Source organism: Calidris pugnax, unplaced genomic scaffold (assembly GCF_001431845.1).
Source record: "Calidris pugnax isolate Ruff unplaced genomic scaffold, ASM143184v1 scaffold81, whole genome shotgun sequence".
Lineage (NCBI taxonomy): Eukaryota > Metazoa > Chordata > Aves > Charadriiformes > Scolopacidae > Calidris > Calidris pugnax.
In genome coordinates, this window is record NW_015090880.1 from 2,520,672 (window position 1) to 2,546,226 (window position 25,555).

The following is a 25,555-nucleotide window of genomic DNA, read 5'->3' on the forward strand; positions in this document are numbered from 1 at the left end:
CCCACCTCTCTACACCCTCCTTTCAGGTAGTTGTAGAGAGCAATAAGGTCTCCCCTCAGCCTCCTCTTCTCCAGGCTGAATAACCCCAGTTCCCTCATCTGGGATGGCTGGCACTCTGCTCCCAGGGCAAGGGGACCTCTGTTCTCGAGACACGTTTATCTCACACGAGACCGACCCCCACCTCTCTACACCCTCCTTTCAGGGAGTTGTAGAGAGCAATAAGGTCTCCCCTCAGCCTCCTCTTCTCCAGGCTGAAGAACCCCAGCCCCCTCAGCCTCTCCTCATAAGACTTATTCTCCAGACCCCTCACCATCTTTGTTGCCCTTCTCTGGACCCGCTCCAGCACCTCAATGTCTTTTTTGTGGGAAGGGGCCCAAAACTGGACACAGTACTCGAGGTGGGGCCTCACCAGTGCCGAGTACAGGGGGACAATCACCTCTCGGGCTCTACTCGCCACACTGTTCTTGATACAGGCCAGGATGCTGATGGCCTTCTTGGCCACCTGGGCACACTGCTGGCTCATGTTCAGCCGACTGTTGACCAACACCCCCAGGTCCTTTTCTGTCAGGCAGCTCCAGCCACTCTGCCCCCAGCCTGTAGCGCTGCCTGGGGTTTTTGTGACCCAAAAACGGTGACTGTGTACAAAAGAACCTTTACATGCACGGCTGGAAAACATACCATGAAACCCAGCCTCTACTCAGAGCTTATTTCTTAGATCAATTACAAGATGCTGGGATCCCAACAAAGGTCCCCCGAGCCCAGGACTTGTCATTACCAGCAGGGGAGGATAGGAAGGTTAAAAAAAAAAAAAAAAAAGGGAATTTTACAGAAACAACAATAACAGTAACAAAATTCAAATACCTCTTACAATGAGGTCTGCAGCAGCCGATAGCCTGTCCACACTGGTTTGCACCATGCAGACGTATTTCCCGGCATGCTTCAGCTGGATGCTCCTGATCATCAAATCACCGGCTGAATCCTGCTGATAAAGTAGGGAAAAGTGGTTACAATTACTTTTTAATGAGCGCTAAACATCATTATCACATGAAGGACACTGTGACTAATGGATTTAACTTTACACTGGCTGATGAAAACATCAGCCATGCAAGCCGTGGCCTATTAAAATTATGTGAGTCTGCCTCGAAGATAAGAGCGGGAGCGTTTCTAAACCGACGGCTCCTACAAGGGGCAGGGGAGCCTGGTTTGGGTCCGTTAAGCAGTTTCCCCATAAAAACGTTGTGACAAAGCTGATGGAGGGGCAGGTTCACTCCGATTCCCCCTTCACCTCTCCGGATATCCAATTTACAGCCTCTCTGGTAGTCAGATGCCCAAGTTGTGTCCACATCTATTTCCTCAGCGAAAACCAGCCCAAATTAGGAGACATCTGCAATAGTTTCACGGCTTTGTATTACGGCCAGCATTTTGATTGCCCGGCGTTTTTGGGCTAAAGATCATGAGAACAGCACTCTCCGAGGAAATCTTGCATCACCTAACAGCAGTAATTTGTTTTCCAAATGCCAAGTGCATGTCTGATTAACTGTTGAATAGAACTAATTAGGTTTCTGTATGTATGGGAAGCTGAAAACCCTTCTCTAAAAATTTTCTCCAGACACAAAGCATTGGATACATTAGAAATCTCAGGGCAACCTTGTGATTGTGCCTTTCTGACTGAAGAATATTAATAAAGTTTGTAATTTTAGCTTTGCAGGCCAATCAGGCGCAGTCGCCGGGAAGAGCCGTCGCTGCCGATGTGCAGCCCTTAGGCATCAATCTTTAACTGCATCTTTTAATGATTTTTTTTTTTTTTTTTTTTTTTCAGGGATAACAGCAAGGCTTGTAAATTGTATTTCCTTTTCCTTTCAGCATTAAATTTCACTCCTGACAAATGTAAACACGGTCTGTGGGTCTGCCCGAAACCCAGCCGAGCACGTGGCTCTGTAAAACCTCCCGTAGAGCAACACGCAAAACCCGTCCCAGTTTTCTACCTCGGCTGAAAATTTCTTACATTTCTTTCCTTCTTTTTCTTGCTACCTTCACCCAATAGAAATAGATAAAAATTCATCAGGAAGGATGAGAAAACTTTTAAAATTGGAGGTAAGTTAGAAATTAGTAACACGCAACTGGCTAAATCTGAACTGCAAAGGAAAACGTTATGGTTACAAAGGAAAGCAAGCTTTTTATCCATCTTCTGGACACAACCTGTGAAATGGCTGCTCCTTTTTCAGTAAAAAATATTTGGGGATTATTTTTGGTCAGAAGAATGGCAAGAAAGGCTAGGGCAGATCTGACAGATGTGCCACCTTCTCGTGTGAACCCCCTTTCTAATAGATGGCATCCGGAGGTACCTCCTATGGCACTGACCTTCTCTGAATTCCAAAATTCATGCCACAACATCTTCAGGAAATCTAAAACTACTAGAAAACAACCTGCCCTTTATACCCGAGGTAAAAGTAGAGAAAATCAAGAAGGGAAGGACCATCCTGGACACTCTTACCTTATGGGCATTCTCATAAGAACAGTTTGGGTTGGAAGGGACCTTCAAGATCATTGAGTTCCAACCCCCTGCCAAGGGCAGGGACATCTTCCACCAGACCAGGTTGCTCAAAGCCTCATCTAACCATGTTTCCCATAAACAAGCACCCAAAGATACCAATGTGACATTCCCAGGCAACATGCACAGATAACACTGGACAGAAATGTCACCTCTGACAGTCAGTGATGTTTGCAATAATAGGTAGGTTATTTCATTTAAAGGTATAATAATTATTCTAAGTGTGTGGTCACAAGAGGAGGCCACAGACAGATAAACACACCAATAAAGACTGCCAGAACAAATTTGAGGATATCCTGCTACTTTCTGCATAAATTACAAAGTTCCATAATTTCTATATTTCACATTTCTTTTACAGCCAAAGAAAAACGATTATGGACTTCTTCCTTGTATGAGATGGATTTTTTTTTGCAATGAGAGAACATATTTTAGGTCTTCTGACTTATATTCCACTGCAATGTGAACGCATCGTTCATGCAGGCAGATTGAACTCATGTCACTAGGAAAACATAACAATTCCACACCAACTATAATAAAGCATTCTACTGGCAATGTTCATCTTCTCAGTCTATAAGACACGAGATAAAATCTACTATTGACTTAGTCAAGTCCCTTCCTTCTATTAGTAGCTCTTTTTGACGTCACCTATTTTTATTACTGTGAGGAGATTGCTTTAGTATTAATACTTACCCCTCCAACTCTTTCAAAGTGATCCCCATCTTTTTCAAAGTCTATCAGGTGTCCGTTAAATGACCAGGTAAACACGATATCCAGCGAGTGATCGTGAGAGACCTGACAAGGCAAGACAATGCTTTCTCCAACAGTGACATCCATGCTGAAAGGTGACACCATAACTCGGGTTGCATCTACAAACAAAGGGGAAAAAAAAGGGGGAAAAAAAAAAAAGCATTAATCCTGTCCTTGTCAGAAATTGAGAGATGTGGAGCTGAGAAAGATCCCCAGCAGTGTATCACAACCACAGCATCGCCACCAGAACCTGAAAAATATGCAGTGATCACTTGGGAAGGTGCTTAATGCAACAAGTGAACTGTCACAGCTTTGATTTTATCCTCCAATACCTTTCTCTGTTTGTTGGATTGAAACACTATTAATAAATAAACACCTCCAGAATCCCCTTCTAGCCACCATCCTGGTGAACAAGGAGAAAAGGCTGGAAAAGAGCACAGCAGATCTGAAAAATATTGGAGACTAGAGATTATTTTATTTAATCTTCTAACTTCTGAGATTTGTTCATCAGCCATACACTGCTCACCTTGGTTATCCAAAAAACTGTTTTGTGTTCCTAAATTGAATGCTGCCTTAAGAAAACTCTCTCAATGTAAAATCTCCAAAACTGGAATGAAGAATGTCATTAAAAACAGGAGTGTTATGTTTATTGAAAACTCGGTGCTTGTTTAGAATATTGACCATGTTCTCTGTCTAAAGGATGGGTTTACACTTGAAATCCTGGTAGTTTTCTCTGCGTGAGAAGGGTCCCCACGCAGAATAAATGTAAGTGATGAGTGATACCAACCAAACCTTTCACACCACGGACACCCAGGCTCTGCCCCAGGAAGCCGAGCCCTGTAGGGGTGTCAGACAGAGGGTTTGGGGGCAGGAGGTGCCTCTGGGTGTAGTAACTCCTCTGCCTGATGCTCAGCTGGTCTGGGTCGGGTAGTAGGTCAGACTGACTTACCTTTAAGGACCTCTGTGGTCTGAGATGTCACTGACCTGTTGAACAAGAACCGAGCGAGTATTCTGGGGAGGTGAAGCAGCAGAAAACACAGTATTTCCAAAGGAAAGCCCCCAAACCTGCGGGTATCTGTGATGCAGCAAGTTCTGACTGTTACATACGGGCAGCAGCACGTACCAGCTCCACCTCGGGCTTCAGGACTAATCCCTTATTCACAGCTGAAGTTCACACGGATCCTTTACCACTGGTTTAATTGTCTATTTTTCACTTTCGTCATGCAGCACAAGCAAAATGGTGGCACAGAAAGATGAGCCATGACACATTATGCAGACTTCAGCTCCCCGTCTGTGCCCGTGAATTCCCTCTGCCTCCAAACTTAACATTCGTCTTTCATTTCTGTTGACAAAAATGCACTATTTTTTTTCTACAGGGCCTCAGAGGAAATGAAAAAGAGAAAAAATATCACTTAACAATGAGACGAAAAGTCTGGAAATCATATACAGATAGATATTTTTGCTTATTCCAAAGGTCTATTCTGCACAGCTGTTGTGCTAAAATACTACAAGCATTATTCATTCTGTGGTATATGAAACCAAAATCTTAGCTACTTCTTCCAGGGGCTACTGGCAAAATGCTTAATTCTCTGCTAAAATAATAAGGATACAGCAACAAAGATATGTACCAGGCAGAGCTACTCACCGAAATTCAGGGAATATGAAATTGTTCCTGGGTTTTCAAAGAGCTTAGCAAAAGCGTAGAGGAGGTGTGGAAAAAGATTTCATCGCTGACTATACAGGCTTCAGATCAAGTCCTTTTGGCTTCACTTCTAACAAAATAGAGTAACTCTTTGCATAACCACAGTAGATGTTATGAGCCTTAATTAATTAATACAAGTAAAGAATTTGTAATTTCTCAGGTGTAAGCAGCGTAAGTGCGCGCTACAAAAATGTTTAACTATTGCCATGACTTAAGACTTTGCTTTTGTGTAAGTGATGTATCAACTGGAGCATCCCAAGCGCAGGATGTCACAGAAATGCTGGCACCTGCTGTGGGCTCGGGTGCAGAACCACTGACTGAAATGCCTTTCAGCACCAGAAGTTCATCCTTTGAGCCCTGCTCAAAGCCCATATGAAATACTGATGAAGGACTTGACTCTGGGATGAAACGGGTGCCTCCCACAAAGCCCTGAGCTCTCCTACATGAGACGATGTAGGAGATGATGCCTGTCAGCTGTGGTCCTTAACGAGTGTCAGCACCAAGGGTTGGCTGAGAAGCTCGTGGGGCTGGTGTGCTGACCTCCACGTGCTGGGGGCTTCAGGTCCACAAAGAGAGACAGGACTGGGGGATCTGCCACATCTCCAACCAAGGGAAATAAACGCACGTCTCTAACATAATCCACGACTTCTGAAGCACAGGGATACAATTAGTAATTCTTAATAACTTGCAGTGTCCCTCCCCAGCTTTCCTGGAGCTCCTTTAGGGACTGGAAGGGGCTTGAAGGTCTCCCCAGAGCCTTCTCTTCTCCAGGCTGAACCCCCCCAACTCTCTCAGCCTGTCCTCACAGCAGAGGGGCTCCAGCCCTCCCAGCATCTCCACGGCCATCCTCGAAACAGTCAGGGAAAAAAACAACTACACTGTTCAAGCAAACATCTCGAGTAGGTGTCCTTTAGGTACAGCAAACGCAGCGACAGGAGATGGCTGTGCTGGGATGGAACCCCTGCAGACTGGCTGGTGACTGTCTGTAGGTGTCACTGAAGGCTCAGGGAAGGGAAAGCTCCCTCCCAACCTTCCTTCCCTGACAGAAACAGCACTTGTTTTTTGTTCCACACGCAGTTTTCCCTGCACACCAGCCAGGCTGGCAGCTCACGGAGCGGCTCAGCTCACAGCTCGGCAGCAGGGTCCAGGGGGTCTAAGCATCATGAGAGCTCCTGGGGATGATCCTCACCCCCAGCAGACCCACACGGCTGCACGGGACAGCTCTGGAGACACCATCACCACCAGCAGCTGAGACGATCTGAGCTTTTCTTACCTGCTTTTGCCCTGCGTTACATCCCTGAGTTCTATTGCTGCAGCACATTGCAGAGAATCCCGGCTGATCGAATGCGTTTGGTTTATTTTACAAGAGATTTTCACCGAGTTTTCCTGCAAGCTTTCAGCCTGTTAGAAGAACGGGAGCTGAGCAGCACTCCCCATCCGTGGGAAGGCTGTAAATTGCTTCGCTTTCATCCCTCCTCCCCTGCTAAAGGGAACCCATCATTAGCATCAGTGCCGCCTGCCCTTCGCGTCTCATTTCGGGAAGCCGTGATGCATTCCTGAGCTGCAAACCAGCAGGTTGCAGACATCCCGGGTATGGTCTGAGGGTAACAATTATCCCATCTGAAAGGGAAGCATCCCACCCTGATTCTCTATTGATTGGGCATCCATTAGGAGGGATTACTTGTTTAGGATAAACAGCTTTGCAGGGCTGCGTCTGCTTGTTGTAGCTCAGGCAGCGCCGTGCGGTGTCGTATCGATCTGGAGGACGTGACACAGCGGGACACCATCCACAGTGGCACGACATAAGTGACATAAAATGCAGCAGAGACTTGACACTCACAGATAATGCTTTTCTAAAATAAAAAAAAAAATAGGTCAGTTCAGAGAGTATGAATGACTTTTGAATGATAGAAGAGGATCAGGACAAAGCAAGGAGTGGTGTCCCATGTATTGTCTCCATCAGCAGGATTTCAACTGACTGGAGGGTTTTTTTTTCACCGAGAGATGGGCATTCCATGGCTCCTTGGCATCCCCTTTCCAAAATGCTCCTTTCCAGTCTGGCTGAGCTGTGGGGGCTACGTGCTCCCCTCCACAGGGGAGGGATTCAGTCATGCTAATAACCCCAGCGCTTCTCATTTAAGGATATCAAAGAGCTTAGTAATCAACAAGATGTGCTTTGCCCACCCCGGCAGCAGAAGGAATAGAGAGTATTTTGCTACAGTAGAAGATTGAACTGTAACGTGCTCCGGAGATACAGTTCCTGGTGTTGGCCTGGAATGGGTGGAGTTGAGCAGCTCAGAGACAGATTCAAAAAAGAGATAATGTCAGCATTTCTAATGCTGCTTTCTGAAACCTGTGCACCTAAACCCTAATCGCTTATTTTAACATTTATCCTGGCACAGAGGAGGAGGTCAAAGGAGAATGAGGAGAAAGGAATATCCAGGTTTTGACATATTTATCCAGGGGTAAAAAAACTGAAGAAATCAGAACTCCCTCCTGAAAAACTAAATGGTGCCATCATATTATTACACTTACAAGGGAAATTTTCCAAGATTTTGCAAAGGTTTATCCCTTCCTTTCTTCTTCCAGCCTTGCCCATTTCACTTCATTCAAGATCTGTTTGCTGCCAGGTTTGGTTAATGGCAGCTAATGGAAGTTTTGTAAAAGCTCCTCCATGGAAGGGCTGCAGCGTACGGCCCTCGCCCTTTACTCTTCTGCCTAAATAGGCAAAGCACCTTGGTGTTGGAGGGGGAATTATGTGCAAAGGGACACAAATCAGCTGGTGAAAACTGCAACAGAAGAAACACGGGCTGGTTCTTCAAATGGAAAAAATAAAAGCCGTGTTTGTTTTTCCCGAGGGATACGTCCGTTTTCTTCAAATACATAAGAAATATTAGTATCCTGCCTATTATACTCTGAGTTACAGAGCAGCCAGCAGCTCAGGGCATCAGGGCCAGAGTGGGTGCAGAATGCAGGGAGGAGAACCCTGATCCTGGGCTGGACAGGAGGAGCCTGGACAGACCAGAGTCCCTTCACCCGGCGAGGCTCTGCCTCTCTGCATCACCGTCTGCAGCAGGAGCACGCCAGGGCATCTGTTCGCTGTTTAGTGAGAGCCAGTGTGGATGACAAGGTAATTTCAGGTTCAAGCATGAATGCTCAAGTGCAAGAGTTTATGTTCAATTACCAGATGCTTCAAACGAGCAGCAAAGACAAAGGCGAGCGATGCCAAGCGCGGGCGGCAGCATCCAGCGTGAGGTGTGTTTGTTTTTCCTGAGGGATACGTCCGTTTTCTTCAAATACCTAAGAAATATTAGTATCCTGCCTATTATAGTCCCAGGGCAGGTCTGAGTTAAAGAGCAGCCAGCAGCTCAGGGCATCATGGCCAGAGTGGGTGCAGAATGCAGGGAGGAGAGCCCTGATCCCGGGCTGGACAGGAGGAGCCCGGACAGACCAGGGTCCGTTCACGCGGCGAGGCTCTGCCTCTCTGCATCACCGTCTGCAGCAGGAGCACGCCAGGGCATCTGTTCGCTGCTTAGTGAGAGCCAGTGTGGATGACAAGGTAATTTCAGGTTCAAGCATGAATGCTCAAGTGCAAGAGTTTATGTTCAATTACCAGATGCTTCAAACGAGCAGCAAAGACAAAGGCGAGCGATGCCAAGCGCGGGCGGCAGCATCCAGCGTGAGGGAAAACAGAGAGGACACTGCTTTTCCTGGGGCTGAATTCCCACTCACATTCCTGATATTCCTTACTCGGAATACTTACTAGGCAGACAAGCAGTAGTTTCAAGTTTGATTAACCATCTAATTACCTAATTCTCTTCTACAGCCAGTACTGTTGCAATGTTAAAGATCTACCTACATCTTTTGCTTATCTGCATAAACCATCTCACGCACAAGATTTTAAAATAGGTTTTTCTTATAGATGAACTGTAACTTGAGTATTTGGGACTCACTTTTTCCTCTTTTTGGAATAGCAGCATGTTTACTGGTTTCATTTTGCTTTTGATCAGAGGGAGTTAATAAATGCACTGCAGATCAATGTCCTCTATTTGCAATGACATTTTACATTATTGTATTGATTTTGAGGCAAATCATGTCTGGAGATAATAAAAATCAATCTTGGAGATAGAATCATCTGTTTTCTACAAGCAACCGAAGAATCACAGTCCAATATATAAATACTCAAATGCGCTCTCGTGTTTCTTTCTCTTCTACTTGTGAATGAAACGTTTATCCAAGACCATAAAGTCAAAGGCAGCTGAGATTCAACGTGCCAAACTTCTGGGAGCTCTTGGGGCTCTGGGCACCTTCTGACACTGCGAGAAATGCTGAGGAGGGGAAAATATGACCCTGAACTAAAGAGATTAGTAACCGGTGCACAACGAAACGCATAGCAAGAATTAGCAGGGCAAACTACAGGCACCTTAATAGATTGTCTGAGTACTTTATGGGGCATGGCCAAAATTAAGACTAGAAAGGAATGAGGAAAGGCTAAGCATTTACAATATTTGGCCTGTAGATCATCACGTAGCTGTGATGAGCCACACACACGCTTTCAGCAACAGGCACATGGTTCTTATGCCAACGTAACTCTTCTTTTCCATACAATCAGCTATTACACATGTGCTCTCGCAAGACGAGTAACTGATTTATAAGGCACATTTCTTCACAGAAAATTCTGCAGCACTTGCAGTATCCTCTGGTGTGTACTAGGTAGTTCAGCCTAATAAAATGCAATCTTATTAAAAGCGAAAGGGATACCATCAGTTTAGAAAAGGGAATTTAGGACTGGGACTAAAGTGACACCTCTGATTTTAGAAATATATGTGGTTAGTGGTCTAGATCTTTCTGTGCAATCAGGCAGCACCGATCTTTGGCAATGAAGGCATGTATTTAGAGGGGATTAAGGAAAGAAAGGTGGAACATCTGACCTTTCCTGGAAGAGCGGAGACTCCCATCCAGCAGCACACGCGGTTGAGCTGGGCATGTAGGACGTGCTAGAATTGCTTTCCTGAAGGAGGATCCTCATCTTGCAGTCTACTTGGCTTAAATCCTGCCATGTCAGAAACAGGGCGGTGTGGGGGGATGTGATTATTTTTAGAGAGGTGCTTCAGCATGTCGTGCAAACCCCTTTCTCTTCAGCAGGCTCTGTTTTGTGTTAGTGTGGGCAAGGGTTTGGTAGGAGGAGAGTTTAGATGTCGGTCCTCATGACTGTGCTCCTCCGTGACCTGCCCATCCAGCTGCCCAAGATTCCCTTTCAAGAATGGCAGCTTCCTCCTCGGCTCCATTCGGAGCTGAACCACAGTCGAGGCACCAATTATTCTTCAGCATGTCGTGCAAACCCCTTTCTCTTCAGCAGGCTCTGTTTTGTGTTAGTGTGGGCAAGGGTTTGGTAGGAGGAGAGTTTAGATGTCGGTCCTCATGACTGTGCTCCTCCGTGACCTGCCCATCCAGCTGCCCAAGATTCCCTTTCAAGAATGGCAGCTTCCTCCTCGGCTCCATTCGGAGCTGAACCACAGTCGAGGCACCAATTATTAACATATTTCTTAAACCAACACTGAAAAAGAGCTTCCCGCAGATTGAAAACTGTCTAAACTTGATGTAAGAGTCTCCCTCCCAGGAATTAATGCCTCCCACCTCCCAGACAGGGACCAGGCAGTCAATCAAGGGATTGCATTTCTGCATACTCAAATACGCCTTCTTTGTGTGGCTGAATAATAAATGAAGGTTAATTTAAATCTGAAAACACATTAAGAATGGAATTGCATCAAAGGATACTGGGGAGGGCTGTGCCATTATAGCAAATTCAAAGACAAAATATATGAAAATATATCCACTCCACTGAGAGTACAGGGAGTGTTACTTAAATAACAAGAGGGCACAATACTTCATTTTAACCTCCATTTTACCTAGTGCAATGCAATCTTATCAAATCAAGCTCTCTCCATACAATTGTGACAAAGAAAATCATACGTAATGGGGGTTTGAAAATGACAATCAAATCTGTCACTTATAGAAATGTGTACTTGGTCTTTATGGCAGCATGTAACAGTGCCTGATTACATTACAAAACCCAAACATCCCTTCCCCATCTCTTTGCATTTCAGCCTAAAATAAAAGCCACTTCACTTCAGAGGTGCCTAAAATGAAATCGGTGTATCTGACAAACGATTGAACCCTTTGTGACACACTTTACGGATAACCCAGCGAATTCAAGGTGTCACCTTTTGTGGGCTATTGATTGCAACTAGCTGATATCCGTCTTTTCAAGTACGGAATAATCTACTGTCACTGCAAAAATGATGGCCATCTTACAGAGAAGGTTAATCAGATACAGGAGAAATCATATCTAATCTTTGATAAATTGCAAGTCATTCCAGGATCAATCATGGTTCTCCTCTTAAGACAAGCCACAGGTAATTGGGCCACCGTAAGGCTGGGCAGTTTGCCGTGCAGCCCAGGGACATGGTGGCCAACAGCATTTTGCCCCTTCAAACAGTTCAGCTGCTGAGACTGTTGACTTATGGGGCTTTTAAATATGTTTTGAACAGTAACGGCCATAAATAAAAAAGTTTCCAAGAGAAGCAGAGCAGCATTAAGATGATATGCAGGCATTCAATCTGCAAAACTATGAAGTGACTGGCACAGTCTTTGCATTTTTATGGTATAGTGTGTGCTTTATGTCTTTCCTACCCGAGTTCTATGTCTGTTATCTACACCCTCCTCATCACGACCAAGATGTTAGGAATTAGCTGACATGCAAGAATAAATCCCAAATTAAGAGTCATTAGGAACTGATGCCCCTTGAGCTGTCAAACTTAACAGAACAGCATGAAAATCACTAGCTGGACTTTCCAGCTTCCAGGCGAACGATCCGTAGCTTAACCAGCCTTAGTGTCACCCAGATCAAGGCTCACATGTGTCACCCATGTCTGGGGATAAGGAGGTCTTGACGTACAGGCCATTTATCAAGCAGCCCAAGACACGTTCAGCTTCCCCAGTACCTGCTGTGAACGCAGTCCATCACCATTCATACCACGAAGGGGAACCAGATGGAAGCACCTACTGACACCTCTGCAAACAGGGGAAGTTTTCACTATTACATTAATAAGAAACCAGGGAAATTTAAGATTATTCTACTAACTGGCGAAAATAAATCTCTGCGCTGAAATGCTGTATCAATATATTAACCCACAGTCAGTAAAACCCACATAAATGCTGTAATACATGTGTCTATATAAATACCATTTTATACAATAATGTAATCTGCAGGAAGACAAAATACCTCTTGGTTCTTAAAATTAACACAATTATTTCCCAGTAATACTCAATACCTTATTATTATAATCAGACTGTACTTGCTATAGAGCCACGTGCACACAGAGACCTAGAGGATGTCACAGTATCATTCTATATAACCTAAAGTAAATTACTTTTCATTATTATATGCATGTGTGGCTGTGTATGTCTCTAATTTAATTCAGGCACTATCTTCTTCACATTGGGATTTTGGCTCTCATGTGCTGCAGGAAAAAAAATACAGACCCACAACTGCCCTTAGGCTGCATTATAAAACCAGCCAAAGGGAAGCACCTTCTTCCCCTTTCATTTGGTCAAGCGTCAAGGCCAAGGGCAGTCACTTTTCTTTGTGGTTCTAAGGTTTTCTGTCTTTGTTTTTCCCCAGAATTTTCATTTGCTGTAGAATAAGAGCAGTGCTGGATCTAAGATTTTTACCTCAGTGAGATGAAGTTAAAGATTCTTGCTGCAATTAAAAAGGAAACTGGAACACGTAGCAATTTTTTGCATGCTTTGCCAACTTCCTTGCCTGGCCCCTGTAGGATCTGTCTCAGGGACAGTGACCGGAGAGACTTTACATAGGCCAGCACTTCAAAATGTAATGGGCATTAGAACTAACGGTTGTATTTTAAACTAGGAGCACTATGCTGCACATCAGCAGAATATATTGAATATTTCCATTGCTAACTTGGTTTGGCCAACGTCTCCTGAGGGATTACCCTGTGTGGGTAGGGGAAACTCTTACGTCCACAAAATAACAAGAGAGTTCTGTCCTTGGTAAATTATTTTTATCGATTTCCTCTGACTGTGACTTTCTTGGTTATGGAGGCAAAGAACTGGGACCTACTGAATTGTTAGATGAAAAAAGCACTGGGGACAATTCCAAAGTCAAACTTCTGCCATTTAGTAGTTTTACCACATCTTAACCCTGCTTTTAAAATACAAACCCATTTTGATTCAGCATGTTCTCTGCTGCTTCCAGACATCTTAACCCTCAGCTTCGGTGGGTCTGTGCTGTTGAGCTCTAATGAGCAATCAAGGACTTACTCCCTTCCTCTAACTTTCACTGTTTCTAACATATAATTCCTTTTTGCCCTTTCTCCCTCCACCACTTGGCAGATCTCAAAAAAATGTAGAAATCTTTTCGAGAAAGCGGGCTACCAAGATTCACTAATTTTAGCACGTACCGAATACACTTGTTTACTAGAGTCTGAAACTCTACTGGAACACAAAATTCGATATAAAATCTTCAAGAACAACATAGAGAGTGTCCCACTGGAACTCACGGGTGTCTCCCAGTAGGAAGAACAACCACCTCCCTTTTCACCATGGAGTATCTATCTCCTGCTGCTATTCCAATGGTTTATCTGCTGGGTGGGTTGCTTTATCCATCCCATGAACGCCTTCAACCCAAGAATTTCTCTAAAGCAGCATCTGCTCCTACCATTTTATAATTAGAATATAATTAGTAGAATTTCTTGCAAATAGCTCCCACAGAGAAATGACTCTGCCACGCAAAAGAAAAATCTAAAATTCCCCAGCTATTTACAATCTACACTAAAAAGAAATCTGGGCATTTCTCTAGTGCCTCAGGAAATGACATCTAGGCAACAAGATATGATTAAAAAGTTGTTATGCATTGGGCAGGATGAGGCATGACAATCTGCAGGCAAGTGGGGCAATCAATTATGCAAATAACTTTTAAAAATTTATCTTCGGTTTCAAAAAAAATCTTGTCAGGTCAGCTCAAAAGGTGAACCTCAAATAAAAAAGTCAAAGTTTTTAATAAACTAAAAACTTTGAAAAAATTATTGATGTTACTAATAACATCCAATTTTCTTCTATTAAAAATTATTTTAAAACAAAGTCGAAGTAACTGTTGAAATAAGCTGCTATTTCAAGTAGAAAATGGATGCCTCTAGTCAATCATGACAGTGGATTCTTATTGGAGTTGTACATATAAATAAAAGAAAAACGTAAGCCTATCCAAGCCAACTTGTGGAAAATACACATTTCAAAAAGTACATGCAAGTTTACGTTAAATGAAGCACACACAATAGCACTACACAAACCTCTGGAATTCAGTATCCGAAGAGCCGAGCGGAGGGAGAAGGAGCACAAGAGGGCCATGGCCACTCTCCTGCAGCATCTCACAGCACTGGAAAAAGCCTCTTCAACACCAGTTGGAACAGTCACACTTGGAATCACCACCCAAATGTGAACAATCACAGAAAATGGAATTAAGACCTTCATTATAAACTGTTTTGTCTTCTTATGCCATTGTGAACAGCAGATACTTTTTTTTAAGAAGAACTTTTTCTTGAAACCCTGTTGAGATTTCTGCACTGCCACAGGCAAGACTGAAGCTCAAACACCAATTTCTGACAAATCAAGCAACAAAACAAACCTTGGGAAAAAAATATTTCTGGGTCACAAAGACCTAATTTGTTTCCTGGTGAGGGCAAGATGTCTCCATGTCCTGTGCTTTCTTGCAGGGAAGTGACTGGCATCTCTATGTCCCAATTAATTAATGACACACTGGGAAGGCAAACTCTTCTTCTGAGGGACATCCTACCCTTTTGCTGTCTCGTTGGTTGAGCCCTGATGTTATGGGAAGGGGCAGGATGGAGGCAGGTTCACCCATGTAATGAAAATAGCAACCTGCAAGACCATCCCATCATTATAACTTGCTCAAAATCCCCAGCTCCTACTCTAGTGAATAAATATTCAACACAGAGCATCATTAAAAAGTATCCCTGACATTTCTCCAGTTACATGGCATTTTACTTCAAATTAGCTAGTTCCTCTTATGCAAATAATTTCAAAACAAGAATCAAGATCCAATTTGCAAAGATACACCCAGAGAAGGGGACGAACGAAAGCACACTGGTGCTACCATCTCACCCAGGGTCTGCAATATTCCTCCCCAGTGCTCCCACTCGGGACTGGCTGCTGCAGGGAATGATGCTCATCATCAACGACACCAAAAAATTTAGTTACCAGGACTAATGGATTCAGGATGGATTTTTACAGAGTTTTTCTACTGTGCACTTAGACATGGGAGGAACTGAAATTTTCACTGGTGAAATACTGCTGATTTTCTAAATAAACTCTAATAAAGATTATTACTTGGGTGTATTCACAATATGGCTAAAAGAAAACACAGCACAAAAACCTAGAGCTTCCATCACTAGTTCTTCATGATACACTTAAAAACTTCCAACATAATGAACGCAAAACTCGTATTCCAAATGTGTGTGTGACAGAGAGAGACAGAGGGAACCAACCCAAGCCAAGGCAAGTCAATTCAGTGAGAAAATGTCTTTGAATTTCAGAGTCAACCTGCTTTTGAGTCATGACCATGACATTCATGTCATATTCCCAAATGACTGGCTTGAACACTGTGATACAGCACACCTAGAACTTAAACTATCCAGTGGTGTCTGATAGGAAATTCTCTCTGCCAGCACAATTTCGGGATTAAGCCAAGGGACTCTACTCTCCATATTAACTTTGATGGGATTGCGCATAATCTTACTTAAACTGTATTAGAAGAGGCAGAAATCAGGTCCCAGGAGTCCCTAATATTGCAAGCACCACCTTTAGTTACTCTCTGATGTGTCAAAACCCATCACTCCTGGTCTTTATCCATGTGCCACTTGGCTATTCTCATCTGATAAGCAACTCCGAGTAACCTCTCTGCAATCCAGCTAGACTCGAGGAGAAAAAGTCACAACAGCCCAAAACCTCAGAAGTGTTGTCCTTCTAAGCTGCTTCCAAAAAACGCTTCTGAGAAAATACACAAAAAGGACTGATATTTCCCCAAGTACTGTCCCAGATTCTTCAACTCTCTTATGCTTTTTCCTCCTACGACAGAAAATGTGCTCTCTAAACACTTCCTCCGTATCTTTGATGTTAAAAAACACAGCCTTCAGGCCAGTATGTTCTTAGTCACTATTTCCAATTTGCAAAGATACACCCAGAGAAGGGGACGAACGAAAGCACACTGGTGCTACCATCTCACCCAGGGTCTGCAATATTCCTCCCCAGTGCTCCCACTCGGGACTGGCTGCTGCAGGGAATGATGCTCATCATCAACGACACCAAAAAATTTAGTTACCAGGACTAATGGATTCAGGATGGATTTTTACAGAGTTTTTCTACTGTGCACTTAGACATGGGAGGAACTTGGATTTTTACACAGCTTTTCTACTGTGCACTTAGACATGGGAGGAACTGAAATTTTCACTGGTGAAATACTGCTGATTTTCTAAATAAACTCTAATAAAGATTATTACTTGGATGTATTCACAATGTGGCTAAAAGAAAACACAGCACAAAAACCTAGAGCTTCCATCACTAGTTCTTCATGATACACTTAAAAACTTCCAACATAATGAACGCAAAACTCGTATTCCAAATGTGTGTGTGACAGAGAGAGACAGAGGGAACCAACCCAAGCCACAGCACATCAATTCAGTGAAAAACTTTCTTCGAATTTCAGAGTCAACCTGCTTTTGAGTGACCATGACATTCATGTCATATTCCCAAATGACTGGCTTGAACGCTGTGATACAGCACACCTAGAACTTAAACTATCCAGTGGACAGCACAAAAACCTAGAGCTTCCATCACTAGTTCTTCATGATACACTTAAAAACTTCCAACATAATGAACGCAAAACTCGTATTCCAAATGTGTGTGTGACAGAGAGAGACAGAGGGAACCAACCCAAGCCAAGGCAAGTCAATTCAGTGAGAAAATGTCTTTGAATTTCAGAGTCAACCTGCTTTTGAGTCATGACCATGACATTCATGTCATATTCCCAAATCAGCACATCAATTCAGTGAAAAACTTTCTTCGAATTTCAGAGTCAACCTGCTTTTGAGTGACCATGACATTCATGTCATATTCCCAAATGACTGGCTTGAACACTGTGATACAGCACACCTAGAACTTAAACTATCCAGTGGTGTCTGATAGGAAATTCTCTCTGCCAGCACAGTTTCAGGATTAAGCCAAGGGACTCTACTCTCCATATTAACTTTGATGGGATTGCGCATAATCTTACTTAAACTGTATTAGAAGAGGAGGAAATCAGGTCCCAGGAGTCCCTAATATTGCAAGCACCACCTTTAGTTACTCTCTGATGTGTCAAAACCCATCACTCCTGGTCTTTATCCATGTGCCACTTGGCTATTCTCATCTGATAAGCAACTCCGAGTAACCTCTCTGCAATCCAGCTAGACTCGAGGAGAAAAAGTCACAACAGCCCAAAACCTCAGAAGTGTTGTCCTTCTAAGCTGCTTCCAAAAAACGCTTCTGAGAAAATACACAAAAAGGACTGATATTTCCCCAAGTACTGTCCCAGATTCTTCAACTCTCTTATGCTTTTTCCTCCTACGACAGAAAATGTGCTCTCTAAACACTTCCTCCGTATCTTTGATGTTAAAAAACACAGCCTTCAGGCCAGTATGTTCTTAGTCACTATTTTCAAGGATATAAAGTTCTTAAGCATAAGAGAGCCATTATCACTTTCCCCCTTATTCTCCCACACTGATTCCTTCATCTTCACCTTGGAATGGAGATAGGTAGTTGCTTTCTCAATGCATGCCATGTTTAGATCATTATCTCCCCTACCTGCAGTGAGACTGAGTTACTGTGGTGTGGAGAGACACAGCTCCAGGAGACCCTCTCCCATCTTCCACAACAGGATCTTACGCTACAACGATGTCTGTTTTCCCTGTTGTATTGTTTTCTCTTAGGATACGGCCCTAATTGTGGGATTACTGTGAAACTCACGTCTGGAATTTCATCCCACTGCACGTTTTGGAAAAGGATCAGCTGCATCCTCCTTTGGGATGAAGATCAGAGTCATAATGTCAGTAGACTTACGATGTGAGATCTTCTTGAACAAAGAGAACAGACATGGGATATATATCCCACAGCAGTACAACTGTCACGTTTAGTTTTCTAGAAGCCAAATCAGTTGCATGAAACTAAAAGCTCAAAAAGACAGATCTTCCACTGCCAGAAATGCCCGGCAACTCCACCAAGACACACAAAGCTGCAGGATCTGAGATATGGCCCCTTATATCCAAGCCCAGCTGGACTCCTTTCTTTTTAAGTAGCCCAGATGAGAGCCACCAGCAGGAACTGTAACCACCAGAGCTACCAGACCAGGAGAGGTCCATCAGCTCAACCACCTCCAAGTGACTTACTCTCTCGAGCACACTCCTGGGGCTCTGTGGGATGGTACCGCCTTGATGACAGGGTCATACAGACCTCAGCTTTTCCTACTTCTTGTAGTAGCTCTTCTCCAAGGGCTAAAGTTACCCGCAGCAACAGCTACAGAAAACGGGTAGAAAACGTAAAGTTGAACATTTCCTTTCTTAGGAATTGGTAACCATCCCCAGTCTGACAGTAATTTCCAGTTACCAAGCTCTGCCTAGTCTTCACTTAGGAAATTAACTACTGGATAAAATAATTTGTTGCTTATGTTTTATATACAATCACATACATAAACGCCCACATATAATCAAATACACTGCATTTACTTTGATTAAAATATCTATCAGAAGTCTTTGATCTATGGCTTAATTTTAATTATGTTGGGTTTTCATTTGTATTCAAAAACTGAAAAATATTTTAACCTTTCTGAAATGGATCATGTTAAAATAAATTGAAGCAAGTTGATGAAAAGTGTTAATTAACCTGCTTTTGTCTCATTAAGAGTCTGTGTTTAACCTATGGGTCATCTCCTCTTTCAGCTGATGTATGGATTTGGTCTTCAACAATGAGCTAAACAACCCCATCTCCTATTGATGACTGAGAACTCCTGAACCTCTTGCTTTTTTTTTGGGAGAGGACAGGAAAATTCCTAAAACTAAAATGCTGAACTCTTTAAGGAATTATTCTAAATCTTTTTTTTTTATGGCAGGAGAGGTTGCAATAATGCCGACACTGCAATGTGTTGTGGGTTTAAGATGAAAATACAGAACAAAAATCTGAAATCTTATGGGCTTTTTTTTCCTTCTGCAGGGTATACAGCTATAGTGGTTGAACTTTTCTTAAAAAAGCATTTTTTTTTTCCACATTATGAGCTGAGTCGGGTATATTTATAATTGATAACCACTCGTTCTTGCCTTGACTTCCTTATTTACCTGTGTGGTTACCACTTTTAAGACCCCTGATGTGCCTGAAGGTTGGTTGGGGGTTGGAGGGACACAGAGGAGAAAGGGGAAGGTGGTGGTGGGAAGGGAATCTGCTGCATTTACCATTAATCCAGAGGAAATATTTCACACCAACTGGCACTCTCTACATCAGAATCAGGCAGGCAAAGTACCTGGAAAAGCTGCTCCGTAAGAGTCAATATATTTGTATTTCTGCTTTTAAAAATAGAACCCTAATAATGCACTAGAGATAAGTCCAAAATTGGTAAGAGAGATAGGCTGGAGATCTATGCTTTTTAATATCAAGCTCTTCACCAAGACGACTTTTATCACATTAATGGCCAAATCACACTGATTGTAAAACAGCCAAAATGAGGCAATTAGTAAGGCCCGTGACAGGCAAAGAAAACGAAACACACAAGGTTTTCAGCACAGGCCAGATGGATATCTTCAATATATTTCTTATTGTCTGCTTGTGGTAATATGTTCAATTAAACTGAATCAGTACTACAGAAGACCCTTTGAATTGCCTGAAAAAAATTAATTGTCTGCTGCAAATTTAATGAAGCTTTACAGTTGTGTTATGTTTACAAGTTTTATTTGTTATGATCAGTAAGTGTTTACAAGAAGAAAAACCCCAACTAACTTACTTCATTCAACTACCCCAAAGAGCAAACCATTGGTATTTCACAGCTCATTTAATTTCCACATTTCTTTGCCATTTACTGGTTTTGTCCTTAGCAGCTGACCTAATTTTTCCTTCTCTCTCAAATAAGAAACCACCAACTCTTGCTGTGCTGTTCGTTCCCAAGTCTCACTCAACAGTTTGACCACCAACCTGTGTTATGACATGTCCCCAAAGGGGTCGAGGGAAATGCCCAGCCATGGGCTGGTTGCTCTGTTGCTTGTAATGATGCCCATCAATGTTGGACCAAGGTCCCCACTCTCCTCCAGCACGATGCAGCCAGCAGCCCGCGGCTGTCATGTTTGACAAGTTCAAATTTAGGAAATCAAAAGCAAAAGGCACGTCTGAGCAGACCTGAGGAGGGGTGGCTTTGGGGAAGGCTCAACGGCAGACGAGGCATCTGCTTCTCATTTTGCCACTTCTGTAATCTCAGAATAATTACAACCTTTTTGCTTCAATTAACTGTCAGAAAAATGGAAATGCTGACATGATGCACAGCTATTTCATCTCCCCTGGGGTGCTTTGGGCTGACCTGGTTTTTCTGATGACCTCAGGTTCTCACCTGAACAGAGCTGGGAGAAAGCCTAGATGTTTACCAGACTCAGGTGTGACACGAGCAGAGCAGATGCCCCTGCCAGCTCTGAAACACAACGGTGAGCTCCTCACAGCTGCAGAAGGCAATTTGGACAGGCATCGTACAGCAGCCTTGACTGCGCTTTAAGTTGCAAATAAACATATAAGTTGCCTGAAACTATAAACTACTTGATTAAACCTTGTGTTTAAAGCGCCAGATGGAGAAGAGCTCCTTTAAAGCTCCAAGGACCCTGAGGCATCTACTGGGTACCAGCCCCATCACCAGCTTCTACATGAGGTTTTTCCACCCAGGGTTGGTTAAGGAGATCCAGCAAAATGCATCCTGAAGTGTTGGAGCAACCACGATTGAGGGGAGGGAGGAGGAGATGCGGCAGATGCACAGCTCTCGCATTTATAATTGTGCCTTTCTTCTAGTGCTTTGGGTCATAATTTTACTTCAACCTAGCAAAAGACCCTTAATTGTGTCCTAGAAATAATTGGTGTCAGTGGAAATAGTCCAATTAGAGCCGAATGTATTCCTTTGCAATTTTACAGCCAAAGATTATTGCTTTCATTGTCAATTTTTAAAATCATGCATTTGCTACTGGTTGTGATTTAGAAGTCAAGAAAGATTTTCAAACTTAGAAATTAGCTTAATTTCCTAAACATGAGAATACAGAAACGTGTACTCATGAATAAATCCATGCTCACATGTCTCTACGGTGCTCTCTAATCCTTTTCTGCCTATAAACCCCTGATTTAGAGATTCTGTAGAACAACAGTTTGTACTCTAAATTGACTTTTTTCTCCCTGAAATTTTTCAAAACAATGTGTCATGCCTCCTAAAGAATATTCATTCATGTCTGGACTATGTACAAAAACTGTGTCCAGCAACTACTAAAAAAAACTTTAATAGTAAAACTTTTGACTTTTTCCAAGTTCTGAGTCTTTGGTAAGTGTAGAAAATCTTGGCTTTGATACCAGCTGAACACACACCTCGTGTGCTATCCAGCATAATTATTAAAAGCCCATAAAATATGGACAGCCCTAAAGAGCTGCTGTGGGATTATTACTTTAAACTCTGCCTCTCTTTTTTCAATTATATTTTGTGCTTTCAACACCAGGTGCCATTTAACCAGGTCCTTTCTTAAGGGCTGAGGCATAACCAACATGAATTTAAATTAGATTGAGTTGAACCATGAGGAAAGAAAAATAAAGACCTTGCATGACCTTAAAGAAGGAAGGATCAAGACAGAGCTCAGAGAGAGTGACAGAGGGGCTATTCCCTGTTTCAACATGACTAACCACTAAACCCACGACATATGGACGGACGGTATGGAAAATGCCTACAATGGCTTTCTGGGACAGCCTTCCAAACGAGCAAAGAACCAGCAGTGTGTCTGATGGGGAAAAATCAGGAAGGTGTTGAGAGGGTTTCTGTGAGTAGTGCTTAAATGGGTCAGTAAATTTACGTATCTGCTGTACTTTTCCCCTGAATAATGTAAAAAACCCCATTATCTTAATGCATGGCTTACTCTCCCAAAAAAGTTAAGCCCCCAGCCCAAGCAACTGATATCCCAGTTACTCCAAAGTAGTTCCTGACACAGCTGAGATCAGCTGGGAGAATTCATGGCACTAGAGTTATTTCTATTCACCGATTAAAAAAGGGGGAAAAAAAGGACACTCATGAAAATACAAACACTCCTGGCAGACAGATCAGCATTTTGTACCATTCCTAAGGATGGGAATAATTTTGTAAGGAACACACAACTGTGTTCTAAAAGTCGTACAATAACGCCCTGGATATTCAGCTCTGGATTGAGTTTAACTATGAACATCCAGTAACAAAAAATCGGAATTGTGGTAACGCGTGAACATTTCCAAAAGAATAAAATAATTCTCTGAAAACCCATGAGGGATATCATTTCAACTGTATGATTCTCTGTCTGATTTTCTTCTATTTTCTGAGTTCTATTCTTTAGACTAATATAACATAAGTATGGGATTAATTTAAAAGTCTGCCTGGGCTCTTAAGTTTATAAACACATAATACACTTAAAAAGCAATCAAACTGAAGGCATTATACTAAGTTGTCTTTAACACAATTACGGGGGGTTATGACGATGTCTTCAAAGGTAAAAAGAACTACAAAAAGAACTGGGAAATGCCATGAAGAGGACTGTTGGTGCACGCACATCTGAGCCCAGATTCTGCGCCGTTCGGCTTCAGAAAGCTGATGGGTACGAAAGTATCAAAGTCACCTCGGCCCAACCGAGGAACATTACGCACAAATGGAAAAGGAGGCATAAGCACTTCTGGTTGATTGCATGTGTGCTCATTAGCACACACCAGCTTACTGTATTATGTGGAAATTAAGCCACAAATGACTTGAAGAAAGCCTGCACCATGCATTATCAGCCACGTTCAGCACAAAAACTTCTGAAACATGCAATAGCGGACAGATGGTCAGGCATTAGAGAGTGATGTCTCTCCGCTGGCACACACCTGCAGAGCTTCAGAAATAAACTCTTTCCAGTTCTTTATGGGAAGCATAATATTCATAAGCTCCGAAGATGAAAAAACCAGTTACTCCTTATCTACTAAGACAACTCATAGGAGTATAAATCCATAAATCCACTCTAGCCCCATGGATACGAGGCAAGCACGACGCATTTTCCAAGAAACACAATTCAATATCGATCGATTGATGTCAAAATGGTGACAACCACAGATGGCCCGAGGGGGCCAGGAAGGCCATCACCTCCCACCAATGCTGCTTCGACAGAGCACGGCCGCTGTGTCCCTGTGGATCAGCAAAGCACTGCCCTCAACTATGAGCCCAGCTACTTCTAAAGGACTAGAATAACACCGTAAAAACTGCAGGTTTACAGGCAATAACATTTGAAGGCTTGGAAAAGTTACTCGATAACGGGCCTGAATTTACAGTATTTAATCAATCGTTTCAATTTTAGATGTAATACACCAATTCAACTTTCACACAAAGGACTAGGCTTGGAATGGAAAATATGCAATTTTATAGAAAATAATTCGCATCACTGTGCTGAACAAAATCAAGACTATCAATCTATTCAAGCGTGAGGAAAAAATAACCTACTGACATTAGCTTTGTATTCTTTTTCTGCTAAAGTGCTATGGATACCAGCTAACAAAAGTTCTCTGCCTTTTACTGCCTGGAGCCCTCCCCTGACAGTCCAAACGAGACGAGCTAATAGCGGTAGGGAAATGTTAAAGGTGCATCATAATGAAACAGGCAAATAAAGTCATTGGAACTTGCCCTTGTCAGAGACACAAGCGGAATTGCTGTATTTCCCAACAAGAACAGAAACAGACTCTACCAGGCATTCACAGGCTGCTTCTGTCCATTAAATCCTAGAGATAAGGGGACTGGGAAGGACTGGATCATTCTGGTCTGCAATCAAAGGCAACCTGATAATAAATGGTATGAAAAGCTGTTTTCTGGCAGACTGGAGTGCTTTGAAACCCAAGAGCATCTCCTGCTGGTCCCTGCTGGTGTTCCTCCATCACCAGTTCCACACCAGTGCTCCCAGTACAGACACAGCAGTGGCTCCTCTCACCTCTGCAACCGCTACTGCCCACCTGGAAAGGACAAAGGACCATCCAGATACAGACTCTAGAGTCAAGCTGAATAATGAGATTTATAGATAGTTATATAAATATATATATAAATGTGTATAAAAATTATATAAATATATTTATATAGAAAGACTGATGTATAGCTCAGAACACAGCCAAAAGGAGAGCAGGCATTCGAGAAGCAGCCACACGTGTCTACAGTGGGTGCCATGACCCATTCACCTCCAACATCATAAAAGTCAAGGTGGCCTCAGGCCCACCATGATATTTAGTGCATCTGCTGGGAAACGAGCTCCACGACATGGATCTTCCTGTCCTGAGAAAGAAATGGTGGTGTCCCTGCACTGTCATTAGCTTGTTTTTGCTGCTTCTCCCATACCTAATGCTGCCAGAGAAGCTTCATTCGGGTCTCAGTCACTGCACAAGCTGGGACGCTGGCACCAGGAGTCTCTCCTTCCACCTCCGATATTCAGAGCTTTTATTGCAATGCCTTGAAATTAGTTTCCCATGTCAGAGCTTCTTCTATATTAGCCAATTTATATCACTACATTAAATACAAATAAACTCTTATTGTTCAGTCTACGCCTGTTTACACTATTTGTCATTTAATCCCCCAGTACTGAGAAAGTCTATACTCTTTCCCAGGGTTGGCTGAATTGAACATTTAGCCTCGAGTACAGGAAAAAAATGGAAAAAGAAAGATAGAAAATTAATATTTATATACTACACATAAACACAGGCCATGTTTTACGTAGCTCTGAAACACTGTCTGTGGGATTCTTTTCTATCCTTACAAATTCAATGCTGCTTTTTAATTTAAAGGTCAAACCGTACACACAAAGTTTGCAAGATTTCAGGTCTCGGAGGCCAGAGCAGTTCTCGTTTAGCACCAACCAACAGCACAAACCCAAACCACAATCTCAGCGGTTCGGAAACCACTGAGGTTCTCCAGCTCAGACAACAGCATGTTAATACACAGCCCTATGGGCACCCGTCAGAATTTCATATTTTTTAAGCTGTCTACTCATGCATAATATGAATATTTATTCGTCCCTCTCTGGTTGTTTGCCAGAGATTTATTTGGTTCTGGTGTAACAGATATTCTCCTCCTCCTCCCATCCTTGTCTACACTGTCTTTGACACTGTCGGCATCTCTCCCTGAGAGAGAAAGAAAATTAAACAAAAAAAAAAAAGGGAACCTTCAATATTAATGG

The 25,555-nt window shown here is 42.8% G+C and overlaps 1 protein-coding gene across 1 annotated transcript in view; it reads right to left on the reverse strand.

Moving 5' to 3' along the window:
* CNTN4 (contactin 4) overlaps window positions 1–25,555 on the reverse strand; it is a 373,607-nt gene that overhangs the window by 26,550 nt on the left and 321,502 nt on the right. The window contains exons 14-15 of the mRNA XM_014946726.1: window positions 3,242–3,417; window positions 862–982 (exon numbers count right to left, since the gene is read on the reverse strand). Of these exons, the coding sequence (XP_014802212.1) occupies window positions 862–982; window positions 3,242–3,417 (297 nt within the window). The remainder of the gene's footprint in view (window positions 1–861; window positions 983–3,241; window positions 3,418–25,555) is intronic.